The sequence below is a fragment of the Tenrec ecaudatus genome, chromosome 9 (genome assembly GCF_050624435.1).
Source record: "Tenrec ecaudatus isolate mTenEca1 chromosome 9, mTenEca1.hap1, whole genome shotgun sequence".
Taxonomy (NCBI): Eukaryota; Metazoa; Chordata; class Mammalia; order Afrosoricida; family Tenrecidae; genus Tenrec; species Tenrec ecaudatus.
The window spans coordinates 75,187,456-75,200,410 of record NC_134538.1 but is presented as its reverse complement, the minus strand read 5'-3'; the positions used below and the strand labels follow the sequence as shown (position 1 = coordinate 75,200,410).

Below are 12,955 nucleotides of genomic sequence, written 5' to 3'. Positions count from 1 at the left end.
CTTCCCCTCCTGGTATCTCTACTCTCACTACTGGTCATGAAGGGATCATCTGTCTTGGATTCCCTGTGTTTGTAGTTACTTTCTGCAACCGTGTACCTCCTCTGGTCTAGCCAGATTTGTAAGGTAGAATTGGGATCATGATAGTAGGGGGAGGAAGCATTTAAGAACTAGAGGAAAGTTCTATGTTTCATTGTTGCTACACTGCACCCTGACTGGCTCATCTCCGCCGCCCCCTCCCCACCCTACCCAGAGACCCTTCTGTAAAGGAATGTCCAGTTGCCTACAGATGGGCTTTGGGTTTCCACTCCGCACTACCCTCATTTTTTGTTCTTTGATGCCTGTTACCCGATCCTATCGACACCTCGTGATCACACAGGCTGGTGTGCTTCTTCCATGTGGGCTTTGTTGCTTCTCAGCTAGCTGGCTGCTTGTTTATCTTCAAGCCTTTAAGACCCCAGATGCTGTATCTTTTGATAGCCAGGTACCATCAGCTTTCTTTACCACATTTGCTTATACACCCATTTGTCTTCAGCAATCATGTCGGGAAGGTGAGCATCATAGAATGCCAGATTAATAGAACAAAGTGTTCTTGCATTGAGGGAGTACTTGAGTGGAGGCCCAATGTCCATTTGCTACCTTAATACCAAATCTATAAATATATGCACATAGATCTATTTCCCCATCTTCATATATATATATATATATATATATATATATATATATATATATATATATATATATATATATATACATGCCTGTATTTAGACTTCTATAAATGCTCTTTACCTCCTAGTTCTTTCTTCTATTTTCTTTTACTTTCCTCTTGTCCCACTGTCATGTTCAGCCTTCATTTTGGTTTCAGTAACTCCTCTCAGCTACATTGCCTTTGATAAAACCCTGCCAGGCAAATGTTTTAGTCCATTCGTCAGTTGATGGAAATTTGGTTTTTTTCCAACTCCTTATAATGGTGAACTGTGTTGTGATGAACATTGGAGCACAGATCATACCCTCCTTATTTAAGTGACTAGTTTTATGTTAGTGCTTTGGTTTTCCAGTCCTGTTTCAGAAAGCCCCAGAAGGGACTTTCACAGAAAATATTAGGTTCATTAAAGATTAGCACTTATCTGGGGGAGAAAAGAGGGCAATCCTTTAGAGCTGCGGTTCTCAACCTGTGGGTTGTAACCCCTTTGGGGGTTGAACAACCCTTTCACAGGGGTCGCCCGATTCATAACAGTAGCAAAATTACAGTTATGAAGTAGCAACGAAAATAGTTTTATGGTTGGGTGTCACCACAACATGAGGATCACGGCATTGGGACAGTTGAGAACCACTGCTTTAGAGGACTTGTCATTATTTGATAGTTGATTTAAAATATTTTCATTTTGATAAAATTGTTCCTGTCGTGTGAGGAATGAGCTGTTTTCTGGAGATCGGTGATTCTAGAACTCTGAAAATCAACTAATAAATCTCAGAGAAGCCCCTTACATAATGGAGCCATGCTCTCACATGACTTCAGAGTGGGGATGCTACTTAGTATCACACAAGTCTGTGTTCAGCAACCTAGGGCCTGACTTTTTTTTTCCCTTAAAAGTATAATGGAATATCTAGGTGATATTTTCCCCCTCAAAAAAGTTTTTTTTGTGATAGCTAAGTTGATATTAGTAGGGGATCAAATTTTTTCTCTTTTAAGCTATTTTATATCAAAAGAATCCCTGGTGACACATTGGGTTAAGTGTTGGACTACTAACCCCAAGGCCTTTGGCTCAAACCCACCAGCCACTCAGGGGAGCTAGAGTGGCAGTCTGCTTTCATAAAGATTGCTCACCTTGGAAAACCAAGTAGCAGCTCTTCTCTGTCCTGTAGGGTCACAGTAGGTCAGAATCAACTTGATGGTAATGGGATTTTTATTTGATGTATCGTGAAGGGGATCCAGATTGTGCCCTGGATAGTCACGAATACACACAAGAAAACATTGGGGTTCTATTTTGTTACAGAGCCTCCTTTTGTTTGCTCTCCATCCGTCTCCCCGACACCATCCCAAGATGTCACAATCCTATCAGCTTTTCACTAAACATCCTAATAGACCAAAGCAGGGACTCGAGGCCACATGGGAGCTGTCTGGCTCTTGACTTTATTCCTGAATAGATTCTAATTACTACACATGCTCTCTTGCTGTCCTGAAATCTTAAATCAGATAAAGTGTTATTGTAACATGTATATAATGAATACTTATTTCCTTATCATTGAAACTACTTTATAAAATGTCTTCCAAGTTTTTCAACTGCTTTGTGTAAAACATTATTTCCCCTGCTATTGTCCAGTTTCTTATATCCAGAGGCAGTATAAATATATTTTTCAAAATAGAATTTATTTTTGGCCTTTATTATGTTAAGAAAAGACCCTTGGATAATAATAGAATACTGTGGTCTTCATAAAAAGTTTTTGAAAGTCAGTATTTTGTCTAAATTATAATTTTAAATACAGAATAAGAATTTCCAAATTCCCTGCTTTTGAATCAGTTCCCACTCCAAGCAGCTCTGTGGGACAGAGTAGAATTGCTTCATAGTGTTTCCAAGGCTACCAGTCTTTACTGAAGAAGATAGCCATGTCTTACTCCTGTGGACAAGGCATTGGGTTGGAACCTTTTGGTTAGCAGCCAAGCATATTTTTTAAATCATTTTATTGGGAGCTCGTACAATTCTTATCACATCCATTGTGTCAAGCACATATATATATTTGTTGCCATCATCATTCCCAAAACATTTGCCTTCTACTTGAGCCCTTAATATGGGTTCCTCCTTTTTCCCCCTCCTTCCCCACTCCCCCTCCCTCATGAACCCTTCATAATTCATGAAATTATTATTATTTTGTCATATGTTACACTATCCGACGTCTCTCCGCCCTCTTCTCTGTTGTCCATCCCCCAGGGAGGAGGCTATACGTAGATTCTTGTAATCGGTTCTCCCTTTCCACCCCACATTCACTCCAACCTCCAGGCATCACCACTCTGACCACTGGTCCTGAAGGAGTCATCTGTCCTGGATTCCCTGTGTTTCCAGTTGCTATCTGTACCAATGTACACCCTCTGGTCGTAGAATTGGGATCATGATAGTGGGGAGGAGGAAGCATTTAAGAACTAGAGGAAAGTTGTATGTTTCATCGTTGCTACCCTGCACCCTGACTGGCTCATCTCCTCCCCACAACCCTTCAGTAAGGGGGTGTCCAGTTTCCTATTGATGGGCTGTGAGTCTCCACAGCAGTCAAGCATTGTGACCATTGTTCCATAAGGACTCCTAGATCAAGACAAATCCTATAGAAATTGAGTGGTTAGAAAAGACTCTAGTATCAAAAGATTGCTCGTCTGATTCTTTTATACCATTTCTTTTACATGTCAGCGAATTACCTTTTTTAAATATTGGACCAGGTGATCAAAGTAGAAGAGTAGTAGATGATTACAGCAAACACGGCATGTTTAGAGACTTCCTCAGTAATCACTACTCAAAAGGACAATTGTCATAATGATATTTACTAAGAGTGCTTTGGGTCAGGTATACTAATTATTCACCAATTCTACTTCCAATGTAATTGCCATTTTCATCCTCATTACAGCATACGTTCATCCTCGTCACAGCAGTGAGGTGGATTGTTGCTATTACTTAGGAAAGATGACACATTTGAGAAGGGGAGAGGTCTGATTTCCCTTAGACACATCCCTTGTTTGTGGGCTGCTGTGTGGATAATGGAATGTTACCACAAGCCAGCAGAACAGGGCATAGAATTAGAAAAGACTTTCAACTGTACGTTAATCATAGCTACTGTTTGGGTGCTTTTTCTGTGTGCCTTCTACTAATCGCTTTTACCTGTGTTATGTAACTGCACAAGGCGCACTGTATTATACATCTATTTTCAGATCGGCAAACACATAGCGGGAGGTCAAGTGTTGAGAGTTTTGCAGGAAGCCTGAGCCTGCACTCTGAACCATTCTTCTGTGGCTTTGCCACACACAGGCGTTCTTTCCCTCCGGCCAAAGAGCTAACGGCTGAGTTCCCAGCTCTCAGCTGTAGGAAATTCATAAAGTGTTCAAGTGGACACCACTTAACTTCTTCCCCTCCCCTCCCTCTGAAAAAGGGTGTGTGTGTGTATGTGTGTGTGCGCGCGCGCGCATTTTACTGTTGTGTTTGTTTAAAACTAATTGTGACCTAATGGTAAGCTTTCTGCTTTCTTCAAGCCTCTCTATGGATTACTTCAAGCAAAACTTCAACTCATTACACATGCATATTTTGAAGAAAAGGACTTTTCCCAAATTTCCATTCTAAAGGTACTTCATACCTCTTTTTAGACAAATTCAGGAGGCAAGGACATCAGTGATATGGAGGAGGTAATCACTGGGTTGCTTTGGAAAGACATTCTACTTTGTTATGAGGATTACAACTACAGTTCTATAGTAAAACTGCCTTGTATTTGGAAATAGCGACTACAAGTTACTGCAGCATTAAATAAAAACAAAAATCCAGTGTCATCAAGCTGATTCCAACTCATGGAAATCCTATATCGTTCCCAAGACTAAATCTTTCTAAGAGCGGGCAGCCTCATCTTCCTTGCTCAAAGCAGCTGGTAGGTTTGAATTACTGACCGTGAAGTTAGCAGTCCAGTGCCTAAACAGCAGTTCTACTATAACATCAGTGTTCCTCTTAATGGAAAAGAGCCCTTTTCCTGTGCTATTTGAGTCTATAAATTTGCTTATTTTATTATTAAATGCAATATTTTTATAGCAACCTTCTGATTCACAGTTTCCGTAGTTAAATTAGGTTAACCACATGACTGTTCCACTGGGAGTGGGCAGCATGCTTCTCTCCAGTGTACCATGAGTGTGCAGAACACGGACCTCTCCTGGATTCTGTTCTGAACCTCATGAGAGGCAGTGACGTGTTCATCAAGAAGGGGGAGGGCGTTTATCCTTGACTCCTGCGCCACCAGCTGAACGAATGAAATTCTAAAATGCTGACGTGGGGGCCCTTCTGCCCGAGGAACGGGCCACACAGGTACCCTGAGAGTTTCTCCAGGTAGGGCCTAGCAAGACAATTTGCCTCACTTATTTTCCCATGATCATCATACTTCTAAGTCATCATCTGAAACAGTGTTTCCCAAAGTGGGCAATTCAGCCCTTTGGGGGACGCTGAGATGTTCCAGAAGGGCTGCATACACAGATTCCTGGACTTTATCCTGGATTAATCGCCTTAGGGGCACTAAGTAATTTGCTTTAAGGATGCAATAGGCCAAGTAAGTTTGGGAACCTATGCAGTGTAAGTGTAAAAATGTCCAAAACTGCATTCATTGTGTTTTAGGAGCTTTACGAACATATGAATAGCTCCCTGGGAGGAACGTCACTAGAAGGTTCCCAAGTATACCTTGGTAAGTAATTCAGAATTATTAAAAAGACACCCTCATTTTTCTTTTTCACCAAACAGAATTGCATGTGAAACTTCATCGTCAGATTGCATCCACATATAGAATCTAAATTCTTCAGTGTTTGATGCTGCTATTGTCTTTGAACGCTTTAAACCCTCTATTTAGAAAGATTACTACAAGACTAGTCTCACTGAACTGGAGATTCAAAAGGTCCCAAATATGACTTTTTCATAAGCTGTGCCACTCCATCGTTTCTAATATGAAGCCATCCCTCTGCTCAGTACATGCCCTCGCATCCCAGAGCTCTGCAGTCCCCTGTGATAGCTCACCAACCGATAAGGAAATAGCTCCCATTGTTATGGAGGCTGAAAACTCCTGGGTCTGAAGTTCAGACATCCTCAAGAGGTGGCTCCTCATCCACAAGGCTGCAGAAGCAAGGCTGGTCAAATCAGGGCAGGTGACAGTCCCAAGAACCTATGGAAACAATGAGTGACTCATGCTTACTCGGTTCTATTTCAGAGGTCAGAGAGGCAAGCTAGAGGCAGGCTTATTGCAAGGGTGGAAGACACCTTTTGGGGGAAACCAGGCCTCACTTGCTTAGACAGGCTCAAAGCATGCTGGAACTCATGTTAAGGTGCTGCCCGAGTCCTGAGCCAGAAGCCTTTTTCAGGTGGTAACTGGCATCTGATTAGTCTTCCACACATGCTCAGTAGGGGGAGGGGTTGCAAAGATGGCATTGATGTAAGTGTGGTTTTGTGCTTTCTGCAGACCATACCCCCAAGGGGACAAAGGACCATGACTTGATTCACATCCTCTAGTAAGTTGGGGACACAGAATTTATCCTGCCTTAATCCTGCCTCATTAGCATAACATGACTCGCTCTAAAATGAGACTGTAGCCACACATACAGAGGCTAGAATATACAACACATCACCAAGAGGCGGACTTTGGCTGGAAAGTGGGACCACATTTAGTAATTAACTACATCTCAATGAGAATTGAGTTAGAGAAAACGGTTTCTTAAATATTTTCTTAATATTTATGTTGAGAAACATTACCATAACATACTTGTACTATTTGTACAGAGCTGTTATTGCACAAAGTTCATTTCTGCTTTCAAAGCAGTAAAAAAGAGTTGAGTTTAATATTGTTGTTTTCTCTATCAAGTAATGCTGGTTAGCTAATGTCCATATAGCAGAGAAGGAGAGTCAGAGATCTGTAGAGATCTGTTCACCTCTTTCCTGTTCTAAGAGTCTTCGGGTTGGGAATTTTGTCTAGTTCATACTGCATTGAACCGAGACTATACATTGATGAGAACTCAGAAAATATATATTTCTTGATTAAAACAAGAAAGTTTTAATCACCTAGTGACTTAAGTTCACTCAGTTTCTATTTCAGAATGAAGCGGCCCCCACTGTGCTAGCTCACATCTACACACCTGTGTGTTTTTCTCTAAACCATTGCCTTTTGTCCTGTGGTGTTTGAGGCAAATGACCAGCGAAGACATGATTCAGAAATAATAGCATAGAGTCTCCAAAATCCCCAAACCTGCAATCAAGTGCATTTGGACTCATTGCTGCCCTTTGGAGGGGTTCTGAGACTGTCCGTATCGCTCTACTGCAGAGCAATGGATGGTTTTGAATGCCAACCCTACCGGCCCAACACTGCCACAGCTCCTTAGAGTGCCGTGACCAAGAACTTTGATTTACATGACTGCCACTCTCTGTAGTATCCTTTGTATGGAACTAGGGGAATGGGTTAGATGTGCACCATGCAGAGTAGTAGCCCCCTAGCCAGGGCGGCTGTTTGCACTCAGATGAAAGTTAATACAAACAGAATTTTAAAATTCCACTTATTAGTAGAACTTGCCACTTTTCAAGTTCTCATTCACCATGTGTGGTATAATTGAACAGTGCAAAATACTGAACATTTTTATCATCAACAAAGTTGTGCTATTGCCAGTGAACTTGATAAACACTGAGGGTGTGTGTATTTCATCAAGTATTACATGTATTTCTGAGTATTTGTATAATAATACTTTCTTTTTATCATGCTGTCCTTTGAAGGGGGAAAACCTTTAGCCCAGGCAGTAGATTGTATTTACAGGGTAGCTCTTTTGTTACTATTACAGGCCTGTCTCCTCGAGATCTTGTCCTTCATTTTAGGCACAAGGTAAGGTAATCTTAATTGATTCATAATTAGTGCAGTGGTGCATGCTGTTCTTAGTGTTCGCCTTTCCCTGGGCAGATTCCACGTGCTAAGTGGTGAAACACAGACAATAGCGGATGGTTTACTTTTTCTGGAACAGCACTGGGTCTGGTGACTGTCACTTTGAAAATGCTGTGATAGTGCCAGTTCGTTTTCTAAAAGTTGATAAATACCCATTTGTTTGCTGCTTTGCAGCGTGAGCATTTATTTCTATTGTCTCTTTAGTTACAACTGTTATGAGTGGATAGAAACAACCCTGCAGATTGTTGCCCTGAGAGTGGAACATTTTCTAGTAAAATATCTGTATTTGTACTTTCTGAGCTTTGTTAGGACACAAACGTGGATCATTTACTTAACAAACACTTACCTGGCTGCCTGAGATGTGGACACCGGGACAGCCAGAAGTAAGAGAGTAGTCCCTGCCTTTTAAGGAGCTCACACATATTTCACACAAAAGTTGGTGTCACTCTTTCCAAAAAACAAAATTTCAAGACATTTAAGTACTTCTCAATTTTGTTTTTAGAAAATGCAGGTGATACTTAATTTTCTCAGTGTAAGTTCACATTCTTTCATGTTTTTAAAGCACTATAATAATATTACTTAAATGATACATCCTTATCTTTGAGGAGGGAAAAAAGGGAAATGAGAATAAGAATAAGATAATTGCCTTCTTTTAATAGAACTTCTTTCTGCAGGTCTTAATCCTGTTTAAACTGATTCTTCTTGAGAAAAAGGTAAGATTTAAAGAGGTAGAAGACAAGATTGAATATTTAACAGTTACTGATATATCTTTAATGTTACATAAAATTGATAAAATATTGATTATACTTCTTGCCTTTCAAATTGGGGTGCACTAAAACCCATATTTTTGTTCACTGCTATAGATATATATATTCATGCAGTTTTTCTCAGGGAAATTTCAGAGTAGATTGAGGATGGTTTTAACTACAGGTAGTCACTCAGTGTCCAAGACGGGTACTATGTATGTTTTGTTTGTTTTTTTACTGTATGTTTTCATTCATTCATCTGTATTGGAATGCAAGGCTCCTCTCTAAGTCCAGCCCAGCATTAAAAAAAAAATCATTTTTCTGTATAAAAGTAAGGCAAGTTACAGTGAAAGTATGATTTTAATAATGACAAATTATAAGTCGTTGGCTAAATTATAATTTATATATTGTATATAGCTCTAACTAATAATTTTTATGTTGCTGGGAATATTTGTTATAAAGTTGTTTCATGACTAGTTAAATAAACCCATTTATCCAACTACATATCAAAATCACAATACCAGTTTTATGAATATATATTCAATGGAAAGCCTCTGGAAGTGACAGACATCAGCATAGTTTGATGAAAATATAGGTTGTGTTTTTAAAAGGAAGTAATTCACCATATCTGGTAGTTTTCTGTAGTAAATATATATTGCTTCTTTGAAAATGAAGAGAGTGTGTATTTTAATGAGTGCAGCACATACAGTACAGTGTTTCAAAGCTTTTTATCACCAACCATCAATGTTTTGCATAACAAGCTAGAGAATGCTCTCTTTTGTATGAGTCATCAGTTTTACACTGTAATGTCCTCATATGAACAATATGCAGGGACATCTGTGATCCAGTAAACTTAACATGATAAATCTTAGATACACTCTCTTTTTATTGACTGGATAAGGGCTGTCTGTAATGTGATACTCGATTTTCTATCTGCAGAGTATTCCTTAAATAAGACCAAGATGAGGGGAGCAGCAAAGATTGTAGACGGTTTTCCTCTGTTATATAACCCTGTGGTGCCACAAGTGTGGATAGGTGGACAGGTTCACAGGACCGTGTGGGTCAAGATGACAGGAGCCCTGATGGCCTATTAGGCCACTAACTGCAAGGGTAGCAGTTTGAATCCACGAGCCACTCCTCCGCGGAAGAAAGATGAGGTCAGGCTGACTGTCCTGAAGATTTGGTCTCGAAAACCCACAGGGACAGTTAGTTCTACTCTGTCCTGGAGGGTCTCTGTGAGACGGCGTTGACTTACTGGCAGGGAGTTTGTTTTTTTGGTTGGTTGACAATGATTCATGAGCTAGCAATTTGTCTTTTACTGCTACTTTCTTAAACCAAAAAGGGCATTACTGAAAGAATAGTTTTTCTTCAGCAGATGTACTGAATAAGTTGGTTTTCTTCAGATATGTAGACATATGATGAAACCTGGAGAGCAAAGGAGTGTGTTATGTCTACTCATAGAAAGACTCATGATATGGTTATCTTTGCATGACCTTGAGCCCTGCTGAATTGGGTTGGGGTTCTATTCTTTTTTTAAATTTTTTATTAGGGGCTCATACAACTCTTATCACAGTCCATACATATACATACATCAATTGTATAAAGCACATCTGTACATTCTTTGCCGTAATCATTGGGGTTCTATTCTAATGAAAAGAAATTATGAAGCAAATGCTATTTAATTTCTCTTAAATTATGGCTGGATTTAATTGAAGTCCCCTTGATTTAATTGAACGTTGCTTTTTAAGTAATATTAGCTAAAGTTAGTATAAACTATCTAATAGAATCCCATTACTCACTTAATTTTTCCTTAACTTTTATTCTAAAAAAAGTCAGGCATAAAGAAAAGTTTATAAACTAATATATTGAATACTTTTTACACCCTTCATCTATATTCACTAGTTGACATTTTGCCAGTTTGCATTATATTGTTTTTATGTGTGTATGTGATTTTATTGTTGCTTGGGAAATATACTCACTTCCCTCTCTGAGTCACAATAATTTTCCATCATGATACTTCACTTCTAAATATTTTAGGATGTATTTCTTAAGACTAAGGGTCTAGTCCAACCTAGCCAAAATGTCATTTCCCATTTAGGAAATGTAACATTGAGGTACTAAATAATATCTCATCTAGATCCCATTCCCACATTTCTTCAGATGACATAGATAATGTTCTGTATAGCTAGCTCATTCTTGCTCACTGTGGGACCCAGTCAGGCACTGATTGCAGTTAGGTAATCTACGGGATCCTAAGTGTACGTTACATGAGAAGATCCTCTTTCCTGACAACTTTTCACAGTAGTTTCATTGGCTCCTGTAAATTTTTTCTTAAACCACTTGTTATTTTGGTGGGTGCCAAAAGGTGATTTTCTAGTTCTGTCATTTCTTCCACATTTGTTAGTTCTCAGTCTTCTGCACAAAAGAAGCACCCCCACCCTTATCTTTACTATCATTATAGACGCATAGATTTTCTAATTGACTTCAGGAGATGGAAGTGGTGGATGCCCTGATGCCCAGGGAGCTCCACTCCTGGGTTTTCTAATGGAATTGTGATGCACTCCATTTCAGGTTCTCTTCTACATTTCTCCAGTGAATAAATTGGTGGGGACATTGATGACTGTGTTATCCCTTTTTCCAGGTAAGCGAGCAGCAATACTCTGTCTGGGGGCTCACTTGTACTGTCACTTTCAATGTAAACGTTTTTAAAGATAAACTCATTCAGGATATTTCTGTATTAATAGTGACTTTTTCCTTTTGACAGTAGATTTCTATTTGGCCTTTTTGATATGTAAATTAAATGGTGGGCATGTGTAGTTTGTTACAGTTTCTATAGAAAACTCTAACTAATGTGAAACGGAATATACAGCTATTTCCTCCTGTGTTGTCATCATATGCCAAGCTCTTCTCCAATGTTGCATGTTTTAGGCATGATTGAGCATGGTCTCAGTGACTGTTCTCAGTACAGACCCCGCAAAAGTATGTCTGAAGATGCTGGCCTTCAGGAAACGAATCCTCCGGCAGATGCCTTTGTTTCTGTGTCTGCGCCTGACATGCCAAACAGCATCCCGGGAACTGAGAAGAAACCCATGGCGAGCACCCACGGAGGAGATGCTGTTACCCAGACTGGAGAACCTCTACTCCGAGGAGTCCGTGACGACAGCAAAGTGCTGGAACCTACTAACACCCATCAGTCTTTGAAGCTTCCTCCCCGCCTTTCTCCAGAGTCCTCCGAAAGTGAGTGGGAGACGGTGGACCCCAGTGTCCTAGAGGACCCCAACTTGAAAGAAAGGGACCACTTAGGGTCAGTACAGACAAACTTATTTCCAAAGGACTCTGTGTGCTCGGACAGTTCTCCAATTACTGTACAACCGCAAGCAAATACAGGGCAGCTGGTCCTGATACCAGGACTGATATCGGGTTTGGAAGAAGACCAGTACGGCATGCCATTGGCCATCTTCACAAAGGTAAAGTTACGCCACCTTTACTTAGTGAGTACCATGTCGAATGTGACAAAATCAGAGTTTGACTTTTCATGTTAAACACATTTTCACAACTGAAAAATGTCCTTTAAAAAGTATACCATACTGCATGCTTGATCATAATGCAGTACTTCAAAGTTTGGCATCTGTGACCATAAACTCAAAAAAAAAACAACCCCACAAAACTCACTGCTATCAAGTTGATTCCAACTCACAGGTGCTGTAGAGGACAGAAGGAAAATTTCAGCTCATGTGAGTTTCCAAGACTGTCACCTTTAGAAGTAGGTAGTCTCATCTTTCTTCTGCAGAGTGGCTGAAGCACTCAAACTGCTGACCTTGCGGTGAGCAGTGTGATGTGTAACCCACTACACCACCAGGGCCCTTTCTGTGACCACAGTGTACAGCTTTTTTATTTGAAAGCCTTTTGTAACTTAGGAGATAGGAAGTCAGCTTTCAATATATTGGGTCTTTTTTTTCTTTTAAAATATTTTACTGTGCTTATGTCTATTTTCAATTATTCTGATTTCTGTTTGAAAGAAGGTGAATTGAAGACATCCAAAAGTTTTGCATTGCATTTAATGATCTATATTAAAATACAAAATTCTAGAAGCACAGTTTTAAAAGAAAAAAACTCAATATCTACTATAAATATTAAGACTTCATTTAAATTCAGTTCCATGTTTTACTTCATTTTATCTTATAAAGAAATTTTTAATTGCTTCATGAAAAAAGCATTTAAAATTTATTTTTAATTTTAAAAAATGCTCATAACTTAATTACAACATAGTGATTCAAATCAAATCTTTGATCCAAGATACTCTATCTCCAGCTAGCCTTTCTCAGTGTACAAACAAGACTACTTTAAGATTGTGAGAGAGGCTCTTGGTCTTTTGTCTTGTTTTGCTTGGGTGGTCTGGTAGTCTTCGTGGGAGGAGAGAGATCCTTGCGTGTCCCGGAGCAGTCTCTGCCAGGCCGCATGGTCAAAGGAATCCTATGGGTGCCGCGTAAAACCTGATGCTTCTTTGAATTTTCATTAAATTCACTTGGATCACGAAAAAAAAAAAAAAAAGATTGTGAGAGAGTATTCAA

The 12,955-nt window shown here is 39.6% G+C and overlaps 1 protein-coding gene across 1 annotated transcript in view; it reads left to right on the top strand.

Moving 5' to 3' along the window:
* Nucleotides 1–12,955, top strand: part of AVL9 (AVL9 cell migration associated) — a 60,908-nt gene that overhangs the window by 26,368 nt on the left and 21,585 nt on the right. Inside the window, exons 5-10 of the mRNA XM_075558209.1 lie at nt 4,229–4,318; nt 5,346–5,412; nt 7,541–7,581; nt 8,313–8,351; nt 10,956–11,025; nt 11,313–11,851. Of these exons, the coding sequence (XP_075414324.1) occupies nt 4,229–4,318; nt 5,346–5,412; nt 7,541–7,581; nt 8,313–8,351; nt 10,956–11,025; nt 11,313–11,851 (846 nt within the window). The remainder of the gene's footprint in view (nt 1–4,228; nt 4,319–5,345; nt 5,413–7,540; nt 7,582–8,312; nt 8,352–10,955; nt 11,026–11,312; nt 11,852–12,955) is intronic.